Raw genomic sequence first — 27,590 nt, forward strand, 5'->3', positions numbered from 1 at the left:
ATAAGCAGTTAAAAATACTAGAAAGCACAACAATTAAATGTAGATGTAGTCAAATGCTTATTTATCAACGGAAATTATTGTGAATTCGGTAACTACGTCAATGAAAGGACTACTTTCTGTGGCGAATAGATTTGATTGTAGATCGAACTGTAGGGACTACTTTCATATACAATCCTATTCAGCGTCTTGATGACAGGAATGTATATAACGTACAAAAGAGATATTAAAAGGAAAAAAAAAAATGTGTAAATTAATAAATTCTAATATTTTTAACATCCATTTCCTATTCCATCACGGATATTAAGCTTTTGGGGGGGGGAGACTTTAAACATAAATTCCGATTTCCCCCCTCTCTCTATAGATATAATTAAATTCGATGTTCCTGATACAATCATATCTCTGACCTAAAGGTATATTCTCACCTTTCACTCCTCAACTTAATCGGAATTCACTACATATAGCATTTTTTTATAACATTGAGCTACAATGTAACTCACATTTCGTTTAATAAATATTGAAGAGAAAAAGAAAATTTTAATTGGAAAACACAGAAACTCATCACAAAATGAACATTTGAAAGAGAAATGCATTTGTACTATATTTTCTACCCCCTGGCAACCCTGTCAAAACAAACCCAGCAACAACCATTCAGAGTGCAAGACAAGCTATCTGGTCCGGTGTCTACATGGAACCCAGCAGCCAATGAGCGTCGAGAATTTTGGGCGGACTATTTGAACGCTGCATCTTCATGCGATTCTATTGGTCGGTTAGACTGTCAGTATCTTAAGACAGAGAAAGCTTTAAAACTATGCCTGTATGTTTTACGACATTAAATATTTAAAACAGATGCATTATAAAGACACAACAACATCAAATACAATTTATTAAATACAGGAATAATAAAAGCATCCGTTATAAATTGCATAAATGTATCTAAACAGAGAGACTTACGTTTCCTACGTGACAGCCCCAGAGGGGTGGAGCTACATTCAACATCAACAAAAGGAAAGAGAAGCAGAGAAAACAGACGAAAGACTCGGATACACAAAATGTCCTTTTAACATCTCTGGTAATTTGCCTTTATTTCTCTTTAATAATTCTTGTTAACGTGTTGGTTTTCTTTTTAAATGTCGGTATACATGAACTGTCACTGTTTAAACGTTCTAGTTGTTGTTTTATTATTCTGAAAATGGGTTTGATCTTTGGTTATGCTTGTATTGATGGGCTAGATTTCGACTAGGAGTCATTTGAAACGTTATATTTCTTGATTTGTATGTTATTTTATCGACCATTTGTGTATGTCAGTAATGCAAATCATACATTTATTTTACTGGAATGACCGAATTTTGATCGTCTTTGATGTTTACTTTTTAAGCTACTACATAATTTGAAGTCGATTTCTGTATATTGAGTCGAATAGACTGATCCGTAAAATGTTACATGGCATTACATGGATTTATTATATTGTAATACACGGATAAACCGTATATAATTTAAGGTTAAAAACATACACTGTACAGCAGTGTAAAGATTTAAACCCCTCCCCCTCTGATCGAGGTATTTTCCAGCTGAAGGATCATCTGGGCTTCACTGGATAACATTCACTTTCGATCCTATTCTAACCTTATTATTCAAGTCAAAGCGTTTTAAAAAGGACGTTTCCACATTTATTTCACATCTCAGACGTCGGATTTATTTGTTTGGATCTCCTGTAAGAAGGCGTTAACCAGCGAAACCCGACACCGAGGCTCAGCTGAGCAGAGGGGGCTGGGCAAAACCTTGACCCACCGCCCTGGGTGAACGGAATTCATGTTTTTAATTCTCTTTTCAAGGTGCTTTGGAGACTTGAAACCCAGTTAAAGTAAAAAACATGGAGGCCTTCAAACTGATGAAGGAGCTGAAGAGCAACTTGGAGCTGGAGGTTCATTATCTGCCGAAGGAAACGGGTCTCAGTTTGATCGAATCCACCCAAGAGGTAAACTAGTTTTACTAGCTCCTGTGAAAATACATATAAACTCTATTTGAAAAGTTATTGAAATTGAGACTACTACTGTACACTGTATTAGTAAACTATAAAATTAAGACTTTATAGTCAAAACTCAACTCTTAAAGGGATAGTTCACCCAAAAATAAATTGTCATAATTTACTCATCCTCAAGTTGTTCCAAACCTGTACGGATTTCTTTCTTCTGCTGAACACAAAAGATGATATTTTGAAGAATGTCAGTAATCAAACAGTTGATAGATCCCATTGACTTCAATAGTATTTTTTTTTCCCCCATTGGTTACCCATATTTTTCAAAATATCTTCTTTTGTGTTCAGCAGAAGAAATCAATCCATACAGGTTTGGAACAACTTGAGGATGAGTAAATGTATCCCTTTAATGGTCAAATTAACAATATGTAATAGAAAAACCACAGTTTTAACTTTAAACGTCACTTATTTCCCCTCATCCAAACAGAACGGTAATGGAGTTTCAGCCAAATGTCGAGATGCTCGAGTAGAAGATCTCTGGAGCTTGACCAGTTTCTTCGGTTACAGCACTCAGACCTTTGTACTAGCCGTTAACCTGCTGGACAGGTTTCTCGCTATGATGAAGGTAACCATTTAATTCTAAATCATTCCGACTGATTAACATGTATTACATGACGTCTTCACTGGTGTAACCGATCGGTTTTGCGTTTTGGTTCAAGGTTCAATCCAAGTATTTGGCCTGCATCAGCATCGGCTGCCTCCACATCGCCGCCCGAGTGACCGAAGAGGAGTGCAATGTTTCATCCAGCCACGAGCTCATTCGCATCAGCCAGTGCAAGTTCACCGTCTCAGACCTCAGCCGAATGGAGAAGATCATTTCAGAGAAACTCAACTTCCAGTTCAAAGCCGTCACAGCCTTAACCTTTCTGCATTTGTACCACGCCATTGCACTTTCGCACACGTCCAACAGGTAAGAACGGGTGGTGGCATTATCGAACTTCAAACTCAAAGCCAGATAAACTTTTTTTTAAATGTGCAGGATTGTCAAAGGAAGCTTTGACTCGTGAAGGCTGATAAACAAGAGTGCACTTTGAGCATTTGGCTGTATATGGGTCACAGTGAACGCAGTTAGCCATCAGAAACTAGGATAATCTTCTGACTAGACTGCAACAGCTTGTTAAATGACAAACAGCTCAGCTAACATCAACTAAATGCAAGCTCAAATTAAATACTTTGGTCATCAACTGTTTTACTTTTTCAGAAAAGACGTCCTGAATCTTGACAAACTGGAAGCCCAGCTGAAAGCCTGCCTATGCAGAATTGTTTTCTCCAAAGCAAAAGTGAGAACTACTTCAAAACAAATAGACACAGAAGTAATTTGCATGGAAGTTTGAATTCTGATGAATTTTCTCTCTCTCTTTAGCCTTCGGTGCTCGCCTTGTCGCTCTTGATGCTTGAGATCGAGGCCTTACAGTCTGTGGATCTGTTCGAGATCGCCCACCGCATACAAACACACTTGAAGGTAAATACTCAGAAGTAGGACAGACATTTTAAATGCCCAATAAAAGCTTTCAAAAAGTGAAGAGATAAAAAGTTAATATGTCACAGACTGGTAAAGTAGAACTAGTTTAATCAAACACATTTAATTGATCATAAATATCCCTTTAGTTTTAAACAGTACTTAAACATCCATTGGTGTAGGAAAAATCCAAAGCACTTAAAGTGTCCTGGTAGCCAGCAGACTATCGGTTTACACATGTCGGTCCCATCTGAAATTACGCTGGCTCTGTGCCCTGTCCTTATGTAAGCTGGTGTCTAATGCAGCAGTGTCTGTTGCCCTACTCAGATCTCGAAGGCTGACCTGGCGTGCTGGCGTGGCCTCGTAGACCAGTGTATGAGGGAGTACTCCTCTCCAGAATGTGCCAAACCCGACCACAAGAAACTGGTGTGGATCGTCTCGCGGAGGACGGCGCAGAACTTGCACAGCAGCTACCGCAGCATCCCAGAGCTACCCACTATTCCAGAGGGCGCGTGGGACGAGAGCGAGAGGTAAACAGATCACCTGCAGAAAGACACAGGCATTAGTATGTCACACTCAAACTGAAGTAGAAGTTAGTAGAAGAGGAAATTAATAGGAATATTCTGGTTTAACCACATACAGATGGTTTCAGTCCAGTTTTGATTACCACAGAAAACAATTTAGACGATATTTAGTTGCAGAAACAAACAAAAAACAGATCAAAATGCACAAATCAAAATGGTCTTCTGTGGCAGCAGAACCTGACAGTGGTGCCAAAACTATACAAAATAGTCTTAGGTAATTTAAATAAAAGTTAAATATTAGATATGAAAATTAGAAATGTTTCCTCTGCAACTATGTGAAATAAAACAAGTTTAAGAACTAAAATGACTGATGAAATAAAAGCACATAAAATTACTAAAACTTCAACTAAAATGAAAGTCAAAAATAAAAGGCTGGCATATTCAATCAGTCACATTATATCCCACATTACAGTAATTATATTTCCATATTCTACAGATTAAAAAAGTCTTAAAAGTCTAAAACACGCCTATGTGCGCAATTTTCCATCACAACTTCTGGTTTCAGTTCTAATCACAGTTTTTCCTCATGACATGACATGACTTAACCTTGGTGTTTTACTGACACACACCACTTACGTCACAACCTCGTCAGCACAGGCTGAAGTTCTTTCTGTATGCCCCACCCAGCGTCTTACTATCAGATGTCCAAACCGTGTTACTTGATAACTGCGAATTGGTTAGTCTCAGCCCAGCAACCAATCTGAGCATGTTTATTTGCCAAGAGCAATAAGTCATTCCTGAGGCTCAGCAACACAGCTGATTACAGGCTAAAAAATACAGACAGGACGCACTATGGCTAATGGGTTAGATATGTATACATGTCAAACTAGGTGTAGCAATGGAATGTGGGTTGAGAATAATGTCTGTTTACAAACAGGTCACAGGTTGTGTAGCATCACCGGTGAGTAAGAGAAGGGTGTGCGAGGTGTGGCCAGATAGATGGTACAAATAATTCTCCTTTGAGAACCAATTATATTGTACTATCAAGAGTACATATAACCAAACATGTCAAGGGTATAAAGAAAAAGAAAAACATCAATAGATTAGAAGAAGAAAGGAAAGGAATGTTGTGGGTTAGGCTTGATTGAAGCCATGCACAAAAAATTAGATTTGTAAAAATTGTACGAAAAAGTAGAAATGTTGCCTTTGCAACTAACTTGAAGTACTAAAATAACTAAAACTGAAATAAAAATAAACCTAAACAGAAATATTATAAAAAATAAATAGAATAATTGTACCTCTGAAACAAAGGCATAGTTTGTATTAGGGTTATCAAAAGTACCGACTTGGGTACCAAATTTTAAAAATGTGACGATACCAAACATTTTGAGCGGATTCTTAACACCTCTGATTGGCCATTGTGTTCACACGCTCAACAGATATATCTGTGATTGGCTACAATGATCAACGCTTCAAAAATATGTTATAAATAGACATTTGACGTTTGAAAGCAGGCGTCTATCAGCAGATACATTAGGGATCCACTGACAGATGCCTGCTCTTAAACTCTCCCCTGTGTATCTGTGTAAGCACTCAGTGAAGAGCGTCAAAGATGTCTATTTACAACATGTTTTTGAAGTGTTGATCATTGTAGCCAATCACAGACATATCTGTTGAGCGTGTGAACACAATGGCCAATCAGGGGTGTTTAAGAATCCACTCAACAGCGCTCAAAAGGCTGGTATCATCACATTTTTAACTTTAAGTTTTTTAAGTTAAGTTTTTAAGTTGGTACTTTTGACAACCCTAGTTTTCAAGATTTTCAAATACATTTTAATGTTTTAAATTATTCAAGTATACGCATTTGTTTTAAAACATTTGACTTCATGAATATAACAACTAAATATAATAATTCATTTCTCTCTCAAAAAGAAGTGACACCTTAGGACATTCCCAAAATAAATGACTAATGGTTTCAGGGGCATCTTTTTGATTGCATCTGACTGTGTTTGTTCCTCTTACAACAGTGAGGATTCAAGCGAAGACCTGAGCTCTGGGGAAGAGAGTCTGAGCAGCTCGCTGGGCAGCGACGCCGAAGGACCCTACTTCCCCTCGAACTTCCGGTCCCGTGCCTGCAGACAGTAGTACGCTCTAAACCACTTGCCAAGGAGCACAACCACCAATGGAGATGTGTCCGCCACACCGCCAAATAATGATTTGAATGGCTTCCTTGTTCATCCTTCACGATGATGTCACAGACCTCTCCTGGCTGGAAACCTAATGTTGTACAGCGAGGTGCCATTGTGCCTGGGTTCAATGAAACCAACGAGTCCAAAATATCAGAATTGTATTTTAAAAGTCTTCTTTTACGGCTTTACAAAAAGCCAATCCACATACTGTAAACTTCTCTCTTGATTACTTGTGTTAAGCTAAAGTGAAGTAATTCAGCACTGCACAACACTGGCAGCTAAAAAGTTGAGAAAAACAAAAAAAAAAAAAAAATGTAGCCATAGCGTTTATAGTAGTTGGTGCATGTTCGGATTTGTCAACATTCCAGGCGGCTTAATATGACATTTCCAAGGTACACTAGACTGTTATAGAACAACTTAGGACTTGTACTTTGGTGCTTTGCACAGTTTTGTAATATGATTGTAAGCGTTTGACAGCGGGAAAGCTGCATGCCTGCAGAACTGCCGCCTCTCTGAGGTCAGAGTCAGAGATTTATTGTGGTGTGCATGGCATTCACAGGGAGGGGGATAAAGAGCAGACTGTTTATTTTTTGTGTGTATGTTTGAGTGTGATGTTGTTAACCTACTTGCCAATTTAGTACAAGTTTCACTTTAGTCGATGTATGAAGACAAATACTGTATGTTGAAAATGTGCAACAAAAAAAAGCATAAAATGCAATATAAAAAATGTAAATTTGTATAATGTAAAAAAAAAATGCATATACGTTCTGTATAGCTTCTTGTAGATATTAACTTATTTATTGTTATTTTTGTCATGGTAATATAAAAAAAACATTCACAATTAAAAAAAAGCTATTTTGAAATTCACTCAGTGTCTCCTGTTTTGCTTAGTTGGGTTATCATGAATATCAACTTGACCTCTAATTGGTTCTCTGTTCCCAAGAGCCTCAACTATCCCACACACACAGAAAATGGCAAACAGCCAGCAGATGCTGTAAATCTCCTCACTGCCACTGGATTTTACACAACAACAAGACAATACAGTGGCTTCATCATGCGGAGAGCCTTCATCAACCACAACGTCATGATGTTATCAGCTGATTTAAACAAACTACGTACGACTAGCGCATGATGCAATTCTGCCTGGTGTGACACGATTATCACAAGAGAGGAAGTCGTCAGTTGTCATAGGCTGGAAATGATCTTTCTGTTCACTCAGAGGAACAGATGGGCAACATGCCAAACAAAATACCACAGGATCCATTTCAAAACACATTGCACTACATACTGTGATGAAATTTTGATTGAGAACAAACACTAGAAAATCCCACAGAGCAAGCATTTGAAGATGTTTTTGAATATGGTTTGAAAGTCAAGTAAGAAACTTAAAGCTCCAGTGTGTAATATTTAGGAGAATCTATTGACAGAAATACAATATAATATACATAACTATGTTTTCAGTGGTGTATAAAGACCTTACATATTGATGAACCATTATGTTTTTACTACCTTAGAATGAGACATTTCTATCTACACACACCGCGGGTCCCCTTACATGGAAGTCGGCATTTTGCGCCATGTTTCTACAGTAGCCCTAAATGGACAAACTGCTCATTGCTTGACTGGCTACTCTTTTCTGTCTCAGACAACGACATCTTTGCCACCGTAGCTTCTCTATATGCTTTGAAAGTGAGGGGTGGACTGGATGCAATTCGCAACCTCACCACTAGATGCCACTAAAATTTACACACTGAACCTTTAAGGGGTTAGTTCACCCAAAAATGAAAATTCTGTCATTACTCACGCTCATGCCGTTCCACACCCGTAAGACCTTCGTTAATCTTCGGAACGCAAATTGAGATATTTCTGTTTTAATCCGATGGCTCCGTGAGGCCTACATAGGGAGCAATGACATTTCCTCTCTCAAGATCCATAAAGGTACTAAAAACACATTTAAATCAGTTCATGTGAGTACAGTGGTTCAATATTAATATTATAAAGCGACGAGAATATTTTTGGTGCGCCAAAAAAACCAAAATAACGACTTACTTAGTGATGGCCGATTTCAAAACACTGCTTCAGGAAGATTGGAGCATAATGAATCAGCGTGTCGAATCGCGTGTCAAACCGCCAAACTGCTGAAATCACGTGACTTTGGTGCTCCGAACTGCGGATTCGACACGCTGATTCATTACGCTCCGAAGCTTCCTGAAGCAGTGTTTTGAAATCGGCCATCACTAATTAATTCGTTATTTTGGGGGTTTTTTTGGCGCACCAAAAATATTCTCGTTGCTTTATAATATTAATATTGAACCACTGTACTCACATGAACTGAGTTAAATATGGTTTTAGTACCTTTATCGATCTTGAGAGAGGAAATGTCATTGCTCCCTATGTAGGCCTCACGGAGCCATCAGATTTATACAAAAATATCTTAATTTGTGTTCCGAAGATCAACGAAGGTCTTACGGGTGTAAAACGACATGAGGGTGAGTAATTAATGACAGAATTTTCATTTTTGGGTGAACTAACCCTTTAATGTAATAAATTATAATGACAACACCTCGGTTTTCCTCTATAGCCATTATGCAAGTTATGTAAACTCTTATACGAAGTGCCACACAAAAGCAAGTGGACAAGCAACTAAGCTATAGACCACTAGTACGCTCTAATTGGTTCAAACAATTGCTATTCATTACTAATACACGCAAACATTTGTGCAATTCCCGCACAGTGCACAGAAACACACTCACTATAGAAACATTGGCTCAAGTTCCTTGTTCAAACACATCCCGCCTGCGTACAGTACCCAAACATTTGACACCGCACAAAAAGTAGGTCACTTGCCTTGCAGCATTCCTTGATCGAAGCCAGATATTTAGAAGCCCATTCTAGACTTCTTTTTTGTCTTGGAGACCTGTGAGGAGCTTTTGAATTGGGAAAGTCTCTGGGAAGACAAGGAGATCCTGCATGATGGAGTTGGTGTAGAAAGGTGAACATGAGACAAAGAAATTTCATCATCTGGTGCGGAGTTCTGAGCAAATGTCTGGGAAGTGGGAATAGAATTAAGGAAAGACTCCTTGCGCCGTTTCAATTGGCTAGTTGGCATCCGTGTCAAGGTGGGTGATGCTGAACGAGGCCCCGAATCCACCCCTGTTGCAACACTAGTGGTGCCAGAGATTGGTCGTTCAACCTGAAAGTAGAGGTGTGTGATATATTGGGGTCTGACACATTATTGGTTATGATTATTACTGTTATTTCTGCTGATAGTTTCACTGACAATTTGTGTTTAGCCAATTTGTCACATCACAAGTGAGGATTACTTCATCTTCGCACCTCGTTAATTTGTTATTGAGCCTGTTTAATTCACGATCATGATCATTTTTTTTTTTTTTCTATATTTAGTGTTATAGCTATAACAATAGTGCGCAAATGGACAATACAATTTATGCTAGTTAACATCATTAATTTCTCATTAAAAATATGATAAAAATTAATGATAGTCAGCCTAGATAAAGTCTGTAGTTCTCAATTTATGAGACAGCGGGTCCATTTTACTCTGTTAAAAGCAATCACATAAAATCATCAGTATTCGCCTCAATGAAGTGCAAATTTATTGGTTGTCTGCTTTGAAATTCCCTATCAGTGAATCCTTACCTGAAAGGAAGGCGGAGATTTTGACAAAGATGTCAAAAGGTCTTCATCACGCCTTCTCTGAGGAGATTGTGGAGGAGATCTGATAGGTCCTTCCGCAGTCAACTGATCATTTAAAAACCGTCTCAGTATGACAGGGCTCTTTCTTTGTATCTCAGGTCTGGACCTCCATTCCTCAATGTCCATGTCTTGAGATTTTTGCAAAGTCTCATCATCAGAACTCTGAAACTGGCTCCCCGCCGATGACCAACCCAAGACACTTTCTTGGTAACTTAGAGATGAGATGAAGCTTCCAGAAAGCGACACGCGACGCCGAGCTCGGGCCAGCTTCGCTCTCTGACGTTTTCTACGGAGAGCCGCAATTTTCTTTTCTCGGTTCAATCCCAGCTTCTCCTCCCACCATTGATTCCAATTGCCCTCCCATGCCGCAGCCAAGCGCTGGCTCAGATCGTCGCCCCAATTGTTGGTGTCTACAGGATCGGGAACTGGTGTCACGTCCAGGTGAGGCAGGTACGTAACCCCATGCGAGAGCGACTCTTTCTTCCTCATGACCTCTTGAAGGTCTCTCCTCAGTCTCGCCGAGCGATCTTCACTGAGGTTATACTGCATTTTGCCTTTTAAGCCCTTTATATCATCGGTTCTTATCTGTCGAAAATAAGAGTGTTGTTTTTTTCCTGAAGCCTTTTTAAAAATGGGTTTGAACCATTTGTTCCAGGCAACCTGGAGGTCAGGATCCTTCCTTGGGGTGCTTGGTCTGGTAGAGCAAGTTGGGTTATTCCCAATAGAATTGCTTAACGGGTCTTTGCTGATATCTTTATTGGTATCCAAATGTGTGGTATGTTCCACACTGACAGCTTGTTCTGGGATGTCCTCATTGGTCGTGGTCTGATCTTTGTGTAGTTTCAACGTTTGGAAAAAGACATCTCCAGTATCTGTGAGCTGGAAAACGGACAGGTAGTCCTTATTCTGTACAGCAGTAAAACCTGAGAAATAACATGAAAGCGCAACATGAGTACTGTGGTCTGATAATCATTGCACCAAATAATAGAGTAGGGCTGCACGATTAACTGAGATAAAACAGAAAATCACTATATGGATTAGTGCAATATTTAAAGGGTTAGTTCACCCAAAAATGAAATTTCTGTCATTAATTACTCACCCTCATGTCATTCCACACCTGTAAGACCTTTGTTCATCTTCGGAACACAAATTAAGATATTTTTGATGAAATCCAAGAGGTTTTTTTTATCCTCCATTGAAAGCAACAAAATTACCGTCATTCAAGGCCCAGAAAAGTAGTAAAGACATTGTTAAAATAGTCATGTGACTGCAGTGGTTCAACCTTAATGTTATGAAGCGACAAGAATACTTTTTGGGCGCAAAAAACCAAAACAAAAATAACTACTTTATTCAACAAATTCGTCTATCCCGTCATTCTTATACACTATTTACGCTGCAGAGTTTCTGTGTTTACGTCTGAACACCGGCTCAGTATTGGCCGGCTCTGGTCACGTGAGCAGCATGACGTGTGTGATGCTGACGCAGGAGCCGGCCAATAATGAGTCAGCATTCGGACGTAGAACCTGGAAGCGTATAAGAATGACGGGTGTGACGAATGACGAATTTTATTGAATAAAGTTGTTATTTTTGTTTTGTTTTTGCGCACAGAAAGTATTCTTGTCACTTCATAACATTAAGTTTGAACCACTGCAGTCACATGACTATTTTAACGATGTTTTTACTACTTTTCTAGACCTTGAATGACGGTAATTTCATTGCTTTCAATGGAGGATAAAAAAAACCTCATTGATTTCATCAAAAATATCTTAATTTGTGTTCTGAAGATGAACGAAGGTCTTATGGGTGTGGAACGAAATGAGGGTGAGTAATTAATGACAGAAATTTCATTTTAGAGTGAACTAACCCTTTAAATCCCAAAAGCTGTGATTTAATTAAATAAATATTTGTGCAACACTGTTCATTTACAAAAGCAGCTCATGATCCGATGATTTTAGTATCTCTTTTTTTGCACTTTTGACTGTGATTATCGCCTCACCACTTCAGATCAACCTAAAAGAGACTATCACATGACAACACAGCTAGAATTAGGTAGTGTTAGCACAGATATGCTCGAGATGGAGCAAGAAAGCTTAGCTATCCCACTTAACCCAACGTCCCATTTGGTGCACCATTATTTACCCTAGTGGTTCTCAAACTTTGACAGTGCCTCAGGAAATCAGCTTCTTGTAGCCTGAACACGGCAACAGAGTGGAGGGGTTTACAATATCAGCTTGTGATTCTGTCTGCTGAAGAGGTGCTTTTCTATAGTGAGGAACTTCTATGTTGTGCTTATTCAGACGGTGTGAAGTCAACGGACTGAGGAAGGATGATTCAGCGGAATTGCCGTTCTGTGCCACTTCATAAAGGCAAGAGCACCAAGCGTTATTCACGCACTTGAAAGCCATTGCAACAACTGTTTTCTTTCATTTTCCACCCCCACCGTTGACTAATGCAATCGTTTAATATAGTACATACCTAATGCTAGTCAAATAGTACTATCTATCTAACTGGTTTAATTGTTTAAATGGTTATGAAAGTATCTTGACCTGCAATAGCTACGCTCAGCCTCTTCTCAGCGAGGTGTTTCTTGTGGGGTAGCTGAAGGTCTAGGTGGCTCAGACTCTCTTTGGGACTAAAAAGCCTCTGAATGGGTCCCTGAGTCTGACAGGCTTGCTCCCTCCCACCTGAGTGACAAAAGAAAAAGATGCAGTCATTTATTCAGTTGTTTAGTAAAGTGCTTTTATTCATTGTGGAATATCGTTTAAAAAAAAAAAAACACGATGGAAATGACAAGATGTACATAAATTCTAAAAATGTGCATTAAAAAAAACTTGAGCTCAACAGATAATTTATCTAATAAGAACGGCTGCACATTTAGTGAATAAATCCCTTCTGCAATAAAAAACATTTGGCTTTGCCACAATGTAATTAGATAACTGAACTAACCAGCTGAACAATTTCATTGCACATCGTCTCAAATGGTTGTCTGGTCATTCTGAAATGCCTGAGACAAAGTCTGTTATTAAAATGGTTGGGTATAATGACCTTTCACAATTGCGTTCTCAAACAGCAGGCATGCTCCTCCAAAAGCAAGACAACATGACCGTGTTTATTGCGTTTCATCTACATGCTCTAGGATGCAAGCCACTTATGATGCAAGACAAAAAGAGCCACAGTGGCTTCACTGATTTCAACAACTTCCATTTTTATTACAGGTATTTTGTGTCAATTTTCCAGGAAGTGACGATTTTGTTCTCTTGAATACATGGGATGGAAATGCTGTTTTATTCGCAAATGTTTTATGTGATTTTCCAATTTTGCGCACCTCAAGATGGGATTTTAAAAGTCTGCACAAGATGCTGAAAAAAGCATGTTTACATAGAAAAATAATTATAATAGCAGCAAAGTGGAAGCCAAAAATGCATTCTGTAATGCATGAAAATATTCAGTGACCAATATGATTAGGGCTGGCACGATTTATCGCGATTAAAATCGCACATGATTTGGCAAAGGCTGCGATTATTTTATGTGCAGCTTTTCAGAGCTGTACGGCTCTGTGATCAGTAGTAAATGCTTCTCCATCTGAAAGCCAGAGGGCGCTCTTATGCAGAAACTCTAAATATGCCCTGCCGCAGAAGTAGATAACACGTGTCATATCGATGTAGCTGAATAAACAGAAGATTAAAACACTTTGATTAAACATGACTAATAAACACACGACTGCCTTATTCTGTGTGAAAACCCAAATCATCTCACAGAAGCACGCTCAACTGTCGTTATGAAGTGAGTTTGGAGTAAAAACATGTTATTAAATGGTATCTTTTGTTGGACAAGATGTTAATAAATGCTTCTCATGTCTGGAAAGTTGTTTGATGCATGTGTTGCTTTTTCAAATGTACATTATAAGCGACTCAAACTCGCAGTGCTTTCAGATGGATTAGCATTTGGAGCCATACTTCATTGACAAGCTGCGCATAAACAAATAATCAGGTTTAAGCGATAATCGCGATTGAGTTCAAAGTTATTTTTCGTATTGTGCGATAAATCGTGCAGCCCTAAATATGATTCAACTAATATACCCCCAATACATGCTTTCCATAAACCTAATTGCCAACTGGTGGCACATTACCAGGAATAATACACAGCAATTTGCATCAGCCAAATACATAAAAGTACAAATTATGACAAACAACTGAACAGAAACTGTTGCTGATACACAAATCCCTCACCCTTGTACTGCAGTAGCATGGTTTCCTGTGACCTGTGAGTACCAAGCAGCAATTTGCTGGTTTGGCTTGGGGTCTGTGCTGGCAAACCGCAGGCAAATACCGGTGGCGAGTCCATCATATGGTTCCATTTCAGCATGGGAACACTGGGAACACGCTCATCCATGAGGTAAGTGGAAAACTGCAGACGAGGAAACAGGAAATGCTTTATTTCTCTTGTACTGTACAGTAATGGCATCAGATACCAGGTAATAATAATGGATCTTTAAACAGACAATACCACTCAAAAGTGTGAGGTCAGTAAGATCTTTTTAAAGATATTAACTTTTATTCAGCATTCATTTGAAAAAAGTGACAGTTATAAAGTAACAAAAAAATTATATTTCAAATAAATGCTGTTCTTTTTGGAAATATTAACAAGCACAACTGTTTTAAAAATTAATACTAATCAGAAATGTTTCTTGAGCAGCAAATCAGCATATTAGTATGATTTCTGAAGGATCATGTGACACTGAAAACTGGAGTAATGATGCTGAAAATTCAGCTTTGATCACAGGAATAAATTACATTTTAAAACATGTTCAAAAAGCTATTTTAAATTGTAATAATATTCCACAATATTACTCTTTTTACTGTGTTTTTGATCAAATAAATGCAGCCTTGGTGAGCAGAACAGACTTCTTTAAAACATTAAAAAAAAAAAAATCTTACAGACAGCAAACATTTGAACAGTAGTGTATAAATAGTATACCACGATACTTAAAGGAGACCTATAAAGCCCCTTTTACAAGATGTAGTATAAGTCTCTGGTGTCCCCAAAATGTGTCTGTGAAGTTTCAGCTCAAAATACCCCACAGATAATTTATTATAGCTTGTCAAATTTGCCCTATTTGGGTGTGAGCAAAAACACACAGTTTTTGTGTGTGTCCCTTTAAATGCAAATGAGCTGCTGCTCCTGGCCCCCTTTCCAAAAGAGAGCAGAGCTTTAACAGCTCGCGCTTCGGTTGCTCAACAACAACAAAGCTGGAGAATCTCACGCAGTCAAAATGAGGATTGTCAGTAACGGTGTTCAGCCTTATATTGTTCAAACCGGAGTTGACACTTTGCAGATGTTGTTTATGCTCAAACAGCAACATTACACACTAACTAAAGTTAAAAAAGTGAAATCATACTCAACCACCTCTTTAATTATTACTATATTTATATACCTTTGTAACTGGGTACAATGACTACCATGATAGTGCCAAGTTACCTTTTGATAATGTCAGCATCACGATTACAAAACACATTCAATAAGGAAATGCCCCACAGCATTAATGATCAAATTTCTAATTATACTGACAGTAGTTCCTATAAAGGCCCTGTTTAAAAATCAATCCCATGACATTTGATACAGATTATCATTCAAGGAAGTTCTGGAGGATCTCACTGAAAAAAGGTGGAACTGATATCTGACACAAACACTCATCTTGAATCGTGATATATGACAGTGTTTACCTGGGTATTAATGAGGTGGTGGTTGACGTTGTTTTTTCCCAGGTACTTGGCTAGTATCACTCGCTCTCCCGACATACAACCTGGCGTCTTTCCAATCCGGAACAATGTGTAAGAGCAATTATCACTCTGCATAGAGGAAGTGACAAAGATTAATAATAAATTGAGACCCACCTAAAAACACAGGAAGAGACGACTAACAAAAGAACGCTCATAAAATACACAAAACTGAAGAAAAAAAAACAAAACAGTAGTGGTACAAATTGTGGTCAATTCAGCTTAATTAAAGGCCGTTCTTCACCGAATACATTTTACAATGAAGTTAATAAAATGTAGGTGATAAAGTACTTTAATATTTTAAATAATATTCTACTTTGATAGTTTAAATAGTTGAAGAAATATTATAAATACTATACCATAATAATAATAATAATAATAATAAATCCCATTACTATTATCTAATTATTATTGGTATTATTAAATCTTAATATTAATAACAAAAAAAGGACTCTATATTAATAAGATATTGTTTTTAAATATTGTTATTTTAAGTATTATTAATTATTGTAAAATTAAAAAATCCTATTATTATTGATAATAATAATAAAATAATAGGAATTTAATATTAGATATAATAATACGATGATTTAAGTGTTCTCAAACCACATTCAACCAGTCAAACACATTTAGATTTTACATTAATTTATCGGATGTTTTTATTTAATTTTTTTTTATTTAATTTTATTATTGTAATACTTAAAAATGAGGAGCAGGTTACACTTTATTTTGAGTTGTCATTGTTACACTGTAATTATACATTTAAGTACTATTATAGTACTTTTAATATTTGTAATATTAATTAACATGTACTTACTATAGATTTAGGGTTAGATGTATTGTTATTATACATAATTTATAGTTTTTACTATAGTAACTACATGTAACAAGGACACTAAAATAGTGTTACCAAGGAGCATTAAAAAAACAAACAAAAAAAACGTATTTTCTTAATACACAATGCCAAATTTAAAGCATAATCAAGATAAGCATGCAAACTAGAATGCAAAAAAGAAGAGCAAGACATCAAGACTGATTTAAATGGGTGTTCCAGTAAGTGCCCTTGTTTATGGTTGTGGATTATTTAAGTGTTCATGGAAGAGGCGCGTCTTCAGCTGCATACTAATTTTATCTCTGTAACATCCTCCACTTTTGATAGTAGAATTATTCATTCATCACAGATAAATGCTACAATGTCTAATATAATGAAGTATTTTTAAATTGGCCAAAAACCTTTGCGTGATGCTGCTTCTACTCTGGTAGGATGTTGCTGTATTAGTGGTTTGGCTATTAAAATGAACAAAACAATGCAGTCTGAAAAAGTACTAAATGTTTATGGAGGACTCAGTTCTATATCACAATTTTGGCCAATAACAATGCACCTAAGAAGTGCCACTTTACCCTTATGTCTGTAAGCTCCGCCCCTGTTCTGTCAGCATAGATCATCACTCTCGGGTGACAGGAGAACTCGCACCATCGCCATGGCGATTTAGCATTGAAGTACAGGTTGGAATGCTCTTCACGGAACTTCTGCAATCTGAAAGAGAACAGAATGTCACAAAACTCCGGACAGGTTACAACATCCACACACTGCGTCACACGGTACAGGGTTGCATTAGCTCGATGCACAGACTCATTAACCCGCTAACTAGAGGTTTTGCAGCTTGATCATGAACTCTGCTTGATCATGAACTTCAGGTCAACAATTCTCTGAATTTGTTTGTGGATGTTCAACAAGGAACCATGCTGAAGCTTTCATGTATGATTTGTGGTTATGAATGCAATCCGGAAATTAGCTTCTATGCATCATGTATATTTTGTGGTATTAAACAGCTTCCCGTGGTACTTGTGTTTATGACAAAAGCACCACATTTCATTCTACACCAATATGACTTTCTATCTTTCATGGAAAAACAAAAGGTGAAATTTTGACAGCTTGTTTTACATGGACTGAGATTGTCCTGTTTCAATAAGACAAAACCATTATTAAAACAACAGTTATCCATACAACTTCTGCACTATATTTCATATCTTCTGAAGCCATATGATGTTCTGTGACAAACAAACTGAAATTTAAATAAATACAGTTTCGGCGGTTTCTCTTAAAGGTGGCATGACAGATCGCTGTTGCCGCCTCAGATCAAGAGAAGCGGTAGTGAACTGAACATCTCTTCTGCTTTAATACTAGTTACAGCACAAAATAAACATAAATGAACATCAGAATCTATTTCATGTCTCATGTTATCACTCAACTACAGAAAGATGTCAATAAAACAGCTTGTAAACAATAGCCTTGTTTCCATTACAGATTCACGCAAAACTTTTGCAATATTTTCTAAATGTCGAAAAAACTATTGCGAAATGACAGCGTTTCCAATAACTGATGTTAAAGGGGACCTATTATGTCCCCAGCATGTGTCTGAAGTTTCAGCTCAAAATACCCCACAGATCATTTATTATAGCTTGTCAAATTTGCCCCTATTTGGGTGTGAGCAAAAACACGCTGTTTTTGTGTGTCCTTTTAAATGCTAAACAGCTGCTGCTCCCGACCCACTTTTCAGAAGAGGGCGGAGCTTTAACAGCTCGCGCTTCAGTTGCTCAACAACAACAAAGCCGGAGAATCTCACGCAGCCAAAATGAGGATTGTCAGTAACGGTGTTCAGCCTTACATTGTTCAAACCGAAGTCGGACACTGATGAGAGTCACAGGAAGAAGTTACAACTTTTAGAATGAAACTGGATGATTCTGAATGGTTAGTGGATAAATTTATGTAGTTGCTGTGGAGGTGATTCAACTCATCCACTAGCATGTGCCGTCATGTTAATCTTTTGTGCAAATCCAGCATTGAATTGACCCTCGTTTGTGAAGCAGTCCGGCATAAAATGACGGCATGGTAACAACACTCTACTACAGCAACTCTTCCTCTTCTCTAAAGCAGCCCAACGTGGCCTCAATCCCTTTGTTGTGTGTTCTCGGGGGCAGGGTTTATGTAAATTTTGGGGTTTGTAATGTCACCAACCTGGGAAGAAGCTTGTTGTAGTCCTTAAAAAGCAATTTCTGTAAAAAAAAAAAAAAAATTCTCCCTTTGCATTGAACTTTGAGCGTCGTAACTTTGCAAATGTTTATGCTCAAACTGCAACATTACACACTAACTAAAGTTAAAAAAGTGAAATCATGATCAAGGACCCCTTTAATCAAAGGAGACATTGGCGAGTTATCCTTTAGATTGTTCCATAACAGCTTAAAAAAAAAAAAAAAAAAAAGACAATGACGAAAAATTTTCAGTTAACCTGACCTTTGGAGCTTGGGTACTTCACAAACTCAACTAAAGAACATTTTGTAGCGGAAGCTGATATGATGACGATGGAGCCGAGCTCTAAGCACAAGATAACACAGGCAGTGAAGCACACATTGTTCTTAAAACACACACGTACCCTTTATATGCATCCCAAAGATATGCTGCTCCCCACTCATTGACCACCAAAAGCTCATTTGGGAGGTGTGGACTGTGAAAGAGAATACACACATCAATAACACAAACAAGTTTTTTACTCAAGTTATAGGTTTAGCTACTGTTACAAAGGCTAAAATACAACATGCAGATCCAGGAAATATCCTAAGCTATGTTCCCACCGTTCTTAATGAATCTAGTAACACACAAATACTTTTAGGTATACATTGTTTGAAGAGTTTTTTTTTTTAGTTATTTAGAGCTCAGATATGCAATTTATATGTAAACATAGCGCCTATTTGAAAATTTGTTTAGACGCTTTCTTTTAGGAACTAGGTCGCGGCAAGACAAATTTCTCCTAAGGGAGACAATAAATAGTACCTTGACCTTGGCTCAACAACCATGGGAAAATGTGCATCCCATGGCCAAACCAGTTGAAAATCACTACAATATAGCATAGCCTTGTACATTATGGCTTAAATAAATGCTATTTTGACGGTGGTGTGCAGTAGATGTAACTAACCAACACAGAACACTATTCAACCATGAGCACATAATGACAAGGAAAAAAAAGTGATTTGAAAAAAAAAAAAAAAATCTGCACTCAGACAAGCATACACTTATTCAGCGCAAAAGTAAAAAAGTCATTTGATTATCAGTTCAGTATCAGCGGAGCTTTGTGACGCTGATCATTTGAATAACCGCTAGGGACATTTTAAAAATCACCTAGTCAAATAGTAGTCAGGCTTAAGGAAGCCCTGAATAATCAGGGTTCATCACGAGCACAAGTTGTGTGACGGTTCTGTGAGGTGCATGTTAAAGTGAGAGCTTTCAGACACACCTGACGGTGACGCAGGTGAAGCGATCTTTTGCCTGGATGACGTCCACTAACTGTGGCCTCCTTTGAATTCCTAGGACCCACACGGAACAGAAATAATCTGACCGCACAGCCACATTACCTGCACACAGATGTTTGACATGCAATAATTTCACATAACATGAAATGTGTTTTTCACTCTGACATGAAGACATTGCACCATCATTGCATGAATTTCATTGATTGGTGTGATCACTGACTCTTCTCAAAGGTAAGCTTTGTTCACATCTCACCTAGATTCTCCATATTGCCCACACTGAGCTGTCTGATAGTTCCATTCAAAGGAAACTCAAAAGGTTTGGATTGCATGACAAAACTAGGAGGCTTGTCATCATTATACTTTTGCACCACCTTGTGGAAAACTGAGGAACAGCAGTAAAGGAAATATTACAAGAAGCAAACGCACATTTGGATGTTCTAAAGAATTATGAACAAACTATCTAGAGTTTTTGATTTTAAAGACCTTTTTTAAGACCTGCACAAATAACATTAACACCACGTCCATATAAAATCTCAAAATTAATCACATCTCAGATTGTTTTACTTAACAGGCTGAGTACATATTCAACTGCAAACCAGGGTAACTGCAAGTTTAAAATAGTCAAGACATGATTCTTTAGGACTTATTCTAATCTCACATACTACTTAGGATGGATAGTATGCACTGGGACGCAGGGCAGGATGCCTACTATTAAGACCTTGATTAGCTGGTTCAGGTGTGTTTAATTGGAGCTGAACTCTACAGGATTAGACACCTCAGTGTGTTGCAATTAGGGCTGTGCAATATGGACAAAATAATCATATTGCGATTTTTTTAATGAATATTGCAATTGCGATTTTGGCAATTGCTTTTGGTTTTTGTTAGCGTCGATGGACTTTGTCGACATGCATTGATCATACAGTTTTTTATGGCGCTGTTTTAAGTGTTGGAACAGGTTTGTTGTATTGCTCCGTTTCGTTGCAATAATCATTTCACAGGTCTTTGCAAATTAACTTGCTCTCTGACACATCCTCTCTTGAATCCAAAATACTCCCAAACGACTGATGTTGAATTTCTCTTTGGCACCAAATAATTTTATTCTGATCTGCATCCATATTTTATGTTCTTTCTTCCCGTTCGCCTATTCTTTCTCCCGCTCAGCTTTGTCGTAATCTGCGTGAGCTCTGATTGGTTAACATCTTAAACATGCGCACAAGAACTTTGCAGTATTCTGAATTAAAATATAAATAAATTAATAAATAAAATCGCAGCCTTATGCGGTTTAGAAATCGAATGTGTTCAAATCACGATTGTTTTGCAATTGCGATTAATTGCACAGCCCTAGTTGCAATGTGATTGCATGGAGTTCTGGATGGTTGGTAAGGTATTTGGTTGAACAGGTATAAACAGGTATGTTCTTTAGAACATCCAAACATGTATAGAGTTAAATATTCAGTTATTGAGATTACTGACCCCTTAGTAATGTTCATCACCTTGGCATCAAATAAACCATGACACTATGGTAACTATGGAAAAGGATACAGAGTTTGTCCATCCCGACTCCACCGGGATAGATTAGACAGCCGCCACTGTCACCCTTGTTCTCATATAAGGGCACATATCCTAGAGCGCCCCCTGTGGAATTTGAACTGAACTCCTTCTGCACCCTCTGAGAACTCAGCTCTTCAAAGAGGAGCGAGGAAAGGAGAGATGGAGGAACATCGCTCACAATATCGCTGAGAAGATAGTGCAAACGACGGATATTCTTGAAGTAATGTCCATACTCGCACCTAAAAGAAGGAAGCCGCATCTGAGGATTCATTTTAATGCATTAGAAAAGTGAAACTTCACCTTATACATTTTTTTCCTCTGACATTACACATTGAAAATGTAAACTGGACAATCTTGAAACGTTTTTTTTGTTTTTAAATGCCCCTATTATGCTAAATTTTGCATATCTGCTCATTTCTCAAAGGCTCTGAAAACAGTTTGATCGATGATTCAGTCTCTCTAAACTCCTCCTTTCCGTGAGTCTACTCTGCTCTGATTGGTCAGACGGCCCAGTCTGTTGTGACTGGTTGATGTAATCTGAGCACACTTTACTCTTCCTCAGCACTTGATACACAGTGATACAAACAGTAACGATGCAGTCGGTTTTACTGTATCAATTCCAGCACAAGTCCTCATCCTTTTGAAGTGCATGCAAAGTGAATTTGCAGCACTGAAAACAGCATCTTCTCAACAAGTCCACAACACAAACTAAACTTCCAGGTCTTAGCTACAACTACAGTGTTTAAGGGTGGGTCAAAGTAGACGACGATCGCAGCAGCCAATGACGAACACAGGTGGGTATTATGCAAATTTGTTACGTAGATATGCTGATGATTCATTTGAACAGTTCAGAATCAGTTCTTTATTTTAGGAGACAATCAATTTATTTGTAATAGCTGTGTGCTATTACACAGCTTGAAAGGTAATATTCGGAAAAGCATAATAGGGGCAGTTATCAACTTTTGATTATCAATTGTTAGACAAGTTTTAATTCACAAAATAATCTTACCTCTTATAACTCAAGCCTTCTATAAAGTTTCTAGACCAATTCATTGACATAACACCCTGATTGGAAAAACAAGAACAGAAGACAATTACTACAGGACCACTAGTAAACATGAAAACACGTCAACAACAACAAGACAAATCAATCTGAACACAACAAGCACACACATCCAGACTCCCTCACCGGTTTATTTCTGAAAGAGACGTTATCGTAGAGCAAATGTCCCATCGTGGCGAATGCGTCCATACAGTAATGCTTGTAGAAATAACTCATCTGAAGGGAAAACAGAGATAAAACACCTTTTTTGTATTAAATACAACATTTTGAGAGGAAAAGTCACTACATAACTAGAGATACACTGATCGACCGTTTAGGGATCGGAATCGGCCGATTTCCCACATGATCGGCTAGGATCGGTGACCGGCCGGTCAGTCTCACATCTTTCCGATTCCGAGCTGATCCGTTTTGTTACCAACGGCACAGGCAATAACGTCAGCTGCACGTTCTCACTCTCTTCTCTCCAACAAAATGCCCATCTTGGCGAGTATTTAGTTAAACACAGTCAGTTTTGGAATGTTAAATAGTTGAGAAAGAGAACACGTGTTGTGTAACAGTAATATTGGGTCCGTGCATAAACTCTTAAAGTGACAGCAGCCAAATAAACCTGCTGCCATCTGTCATGTTAATCAAAGAACAAAAGACGAAGAAAATCATTCTTTGCTCTCGACTAAATACGTTTTATAACTTTAATTGTAAGCAATAATCTGTATTTAATTTTTACAATGAAGATTATCTAGTTATTTTACATTTGATTAATTTCTGTAGTATTAATTAGGAGGAAGAAAGTCAAAATCGGCAAAAATCGGTATTGGCAGGTCACACTACCAAAAAAAAAAAAAAAAAAAAAACAAACAAAAAAAAAAAATCGGACAAGAAAATTGCAATTGGTGCATCTCTATTCATAACAAAAATGAGCAAACCCAAAGACTTTGAGAATCATGCTGCTCGAACTTACATGCTCTGGAAAATCCATTGGATCTGGTAGATCAACAGATGTGACTATGGCATCTTGGAAAGAAAAAATAAATAAATACAAAAACAAAAGGAAAAAATACAAAATTCTATCTTGCATACAGAAAATTAAGCTTTTTCTCTGCAGTGTGACATTACAATTAAAACTCCCGTTCACAGGTGTCGTTATTGTTAATTAAAACTAATAAAAATGTGACTGACATGAAGCTGAAATAAAATATAAAACTAAAATTAAAATGAGAAGATCTGAACTGAAAAAAAAAGCCAACTCAAAATATTTAAGGGAGAGTTCACCCAAAAAACAATATTATATCATCGATTACTCACCCTCATGTCATTCAAACCCAGAATAACTTTCGTTCATCTTTGGAACACAAATGATTATATTTTTAATGAAAGATTTCTGTCCCTCCATTGAAAGTCTATTCACCCCAAACCCCTGCGCTTCAAAACAAAGATTGTAAATTAAATCAATGAGTTGGGAAGTTTAATCCAAGTCTTGTCATTAATGTTAATCAAAGAACAAAGGTGAGGGAGAGAATTACTCACTGCTCGTGACTAAAGAACTTAAACGCTCTGTTCCAGTTTCAGTTTTTTATATAAACTTTGTGTAGGTTAGCCTATTCGTTATTTTATATTAGGCCTAGCATGGTGTATTCTTATTTATTTTGTTAAAGGTGGGGTAAATAGATTTTCAAACACGCTGTTGAACACTGTTGATATTTGAAATAAACCCAAACAAACCCACCCCTCTCTTCATTGTTCCGCCTCCAAAACTCACACTTCAATCCCAACCGCCCTGCTCCGAGTCGGTCTCGAACCCTGGCCCGATCGCTGCTGGCATGCAAAGCGAGTGCACTAACAATGACGCTAAACACCGCATTCTCTAGCGGTCGTCAGTGTGCAGTAGTTTAACTGCACTATCTAGCCACTGTTACACACGCAATGCGAGTGGATGTCTGTTGATGTATAATATATATATATATATATATATATATTAGGGGTGGCACGGTACATGAAAAAACACCCAAACCGTTCGGTTCGCTTGTCTCGGTTCGGTTCGTGTGTGCGTCGCACGGTTCGACGCATGCGCAATGTAGCCCCGTGCTCAGACAGTTTCGCGCGAACATACATATAGACAGTAAAAGTGGAGTAAGGAGTGCTGCAGAAATGGCAAGTGGATGAGATAATGAAGGCTGCCCGGAGTTGGCGGATGCGCCCGCGTCGTTCAAATCCGGTGTGTGGGAACATTTTGGATTTCATGTTACTTACGATGACAACGGAAATAAAACAGTGATAGAACTGCGACTGTGTGCAAGTATTGTGCAAAATGCATTCAATATGCTAATGGCAACACTTCTAATATGACAGTTCATTTGAGAAGACATCACGCCAATGTGTCGATAAGCACAAACAGGAGAGAGCCGGTTAGGAAACAACTTTTACTGTCCGCAGCATTTAAGCAATATATATATATATATATTATATATATATATATAATATATATATATATATATATATATATATATATATATATATATATATATATATATATATATATATATATACAGTGCCACTTTAATCTCTAGTTTCCAAATACTGCAATTTAATTTCAAGTGAAAGAAATGTATCCTCACTCTCAGGGAATAGAAGCATTGTTTATACTGTTTTTGTGTTAAGATGGTTAAACTTATGCTTGACTTTATGATTATGGCCTTTGCTATTGTTATAGCCTCATTATATTATGTTATTACATTATATTATATATTTATGTTTAAAGTATTTTGACTTGTTTAAAAGACAGAGCTTTAAGTGTTCCTCTCTTTTTCTTTTAAAATATTTTTTTTTTTTGTAAGAGCTACACTGAAGTTGGCAGTTTGATAAATGCAATTTAATTTCAATCTTTGTTCCTGTAGAGATAACAACACACATTCTCCTTTTTTTTTGCCAAATAAACGAAAAGCATGTCATCATCAATGTCTTCTCTCTTGCTGTATCAAAATCTCACCTAGCTTTTACTCAGAGATGGTCCCAATAATGTGCTTAAAGTCAAGTCAAATTCAGTTAGTGCATGATTACATTACAAAAATGTTAATACTGTATCCTAAATTGTGGATAATTAAGCCAATAAGCTATATATCATATGCTGAAGGAAATTTCAAGATTAAAAGAAAAAATAACAACAAGAACCGTACAAAACCGAAAACCGTGACCCTAAAACCGTGATATGAACCGAACTGTGGGTTTTGTGAACCGTGCCACCCCTAATATATATATATATTTATGTAGTGTTTGAGTTATGAGGTTTTACTGATGATTTTGGGAAAAACAAGACGAAATATGGAGAAATTAGGTTCTCATCTGGCAGTGACGTTATATAAATAAAACTAAAATAACACTGCCATTCCCATTGGTAAAAGTGGCCTGATTTACTTATATATTTATTTTTAAAAAAATAACCTATAAATGTTCTCCACGAGATTCACCACAATGCACAAAGAGTGACTTAAAATAACCAATGGCTAAAATACACAGACTGTCTATTTATAACCAAACAAATGCACTGCAAATTGCATTTTACATTTTGGGATCCGAGGATGTTTTGTTTGACATTTAAATCCAGCTAATGACTAAAATTCAGACCATTAATAATAATGTTTACCTTCAAATGCTGGCATTAAAGGGGTAACCGCTGGTCTGACCGGCACCCATTTCTCACCGCTCACTGTGTGCTGGGATTGAAACTCAGGATGAGCCAATGATTTTTCAGCATCACACTGTAAATTCACAATAAACAAGTCTGTCATGATACAGATTCACAATTACAGGCTGGAGAATGTGAACTATATAACCTAATATATAGGTGAAACAACATTGACATTTATTTTTCTCTTTCTGTTAAATCCTGTCATGCCAGAAGAAAACACAAACAGCCATTTTAATGCATGCTGATTCTTCAAGGGGTATTTTGTTAAGTATCTAGATGATGATTGTTCCAACTCTATTAAATTAGTTTTTTTACTTGATTCTTAAACAAATCCTCATTTAGCTAATGCATGCATATACAATAATAAACCTTAAGATTAAAGCATTTAGATTTTCTGTACTTCAAATAATCATTCATAAACACTTACAGTAACACTTTAGTTCGGGGTCCAATTCTCACTATAAATTAGTTGCTTATTAGCATATTACTAGGATATTGGCTGTTTATTAGTACTTATAAAGCACATTCTGCCTGACTATAAGCAGTAATTAGGAGTTTATTTAGGAAAAAGTCGTAGATAATAGTTAATAAATAGTGAGAACTGGACCCTAAAGTGTGACCAAATTTGTAATAGAAACAACAAATATAATATCGTTATGATGTGAATCGTCCATTACCTGCCCAGCACCAACAGCAAGCACGCGCTCGTATGAACCCCAGCCTCCATAATTGTGCTTCGACTGTACGTCAGGCGGTCCATCAAAATACAAATGAGGAAAAAGTTGATGAGGAAATTTGTTGTCCATGATGGTCGCGCGGTAGTCCTGTCAACCGGCCCAGAAGATCAGACAAGCCCGGGCATGTTGTCGTGAGTACGCCAGGAGTCCACACGTGCTCTGAAGGGTCCCATAATTGTCTCCACTTACAATGTCGTTTTAAGATCGTAATATGTCGAAAAAGTCGTTTTCATGAAGACAAATGTTACACTGTATAGCACGCGTTGAAGAAAAACGTGGATAGCAAACAACCGCGTGGAAGCTAAACAAAACGTGTCTAGCTGCTCACGTCACATGCCTCAGCTGATTCACGGGAAGCCAGACTGTGCGATTCAATCCGCCCGCCAACCGGAAAACATTTCAAAATAAAAGCATCTTAAACATTTCAAAAAAACTCTTGAAGTAGTAGTGTACTACAATGGTCATAAACTTGTGTAGCTCAATTGTGTATGAAGCAAGGAAGTAAATAAATAATAATAATAATAATAAAAAAAAAAAAAGAGTGATAAAAT

The 27,590-nt window shown here is 37.4% G+C and overlaps 2 protein-coding genes across 4 annotated transcripts; one reads left to right on the top strand and one right to left on the bottom strand.

The window, feature by feature from the left end:
• Positions 1-587: 587 nt before the first annotated feature.
• On the top strand, positions 588-7,074 carry ccng2 (cyclin G2). Its single transcript, XM_051877865.1, has 8 exons — positions 588-1,069; positions 1,833-1,975; positions 2,463-2,600; positions 2,695-2,945; positions 3,237-3,315; positions 3,399-3,497; positions 3,822-4,024; positions 6,046-7,074. Exons 2-8 carry the CDS (start codon positions 1,871-1,873, stop codon positions 6,161-6,163), a joined length of 993 nt encoding a protein of 330 aa, XP_051733825.1. The 5' UTR covers positions 588-1,069; positions 1,833-1,870; the 3' UTR covers positions 6,164-7,074.
• Positions 3,589-27,404, bottom strand: taf1c (TATA-box binding protein associated factor, RNA polymerase I subunit C). 3 transcript variants are annotated; one of them, XM_051877836.1, is made up of 16 exons: positions 26,980-27,404; positions 26,258-26,372; positions 23,579-23,631; positions 22,747-22,836; positions 22,567-22,622; positions 21,549-21,796; positions 20,260-20,388; positions 19,991-20,108; positions 19,133-19,204; positions 17,100-17,235; positions 15,645-15,770; positions 14,151-14,328; positions 12,468-12,605; positions 9,865-10,844; positions 9,055-9,400; positions 3,589-4,037 (listed from the first exon to the last, which is right to left on the bottom strand). In XM_051877836.1, exons 1-15 carry the CDS (start codon positions 27,106-27,108, stop codon positions 9,086-9,088), a joined length of 2,883 nt encoding a protein of 960 aa, XP_051733796.1. In that variant the 5' UTR covers positions 27,109-27,404; the 3' UTR covers positions 3,589-4,037; positions 9,055-9,085. The 3 variants fall into 3 exon arrangements, with proteins under 3 accessions (XP_051733796.1, XP_051733797.1, XP_051733798.1); XM_051877837.1 differs by lacking the exons at positions 23,579-23,631; positions 26,980-27,404 and having other exon boundaries at positions 26,258-26,371; XM_051877838.1 differs by lacking the exons at positions 26,258-26,372; positions 26,980-27,404 and having other exon boundaries at positions 21,549-21,816; positions 23,579-23,634.
• Between the last annotated feature and the right edge of the window lie 186 nt (positions 27,405-27,590).

Source organism: Ctenopharyngodon idella, chromosome 21 (genome assembly GCF_019924925.1).
Source record: "Ctenopharyngodon idella isolate HZGC_01 chromosome 21, HZGC01, whole genome shotgun sequence".
Taxonomy (NCBI): domain Eukaryota; kingdom Metazoa; phylum Chordata; class Actinopteri; order Cypriniformes; family Xenocyprididae; genus Ctenopharyngodon; species Ctenopharyngodon idella.

Coding starts and splice junctions, on each gene's coding strand:
- taf1c (XM_051877836.1), bottom strand. CDS start 27,108: ATGGACAACAAATTTCCTCATCAACTTTTTCCTCATTTGTATTTTGAT. Junction 20,109..20,259: donor GGGCAATATGGAGAATCTAG/GTGAGATGTGAA, acceptor ATCTGTGTGCAG/GTAATGTGGCTGTGCGGTCA. Junction 9,401..9,864: donor AATCTCCGCCTTCCTTTCAG/GTAAGGATTCAC, acceptor CTCTACTTTCAG/GTTGAACGACCAATCTCTGG.
- ccng2 (XM_051877865.1), top strand. CDS start 1,871: ATGGAGGCCTTCAAACTGATGAAGGAGCTGAAGAGCAACTTGGAGCTG. Junction 2,601..2,694: donor GGTTTCTCGCTATGATGAAG/GTAACCATTTAA, acceptor TTTTGGTTCAAG/GTTCAATCCAAGTATTTGGC. Junction 3,498..3,821: donor GCATACAAACACACTTGAAG/GTAAATACTCAG, acceptor TGCCCTACTCAG/ATCTCGAAGGCTGACCTGGC.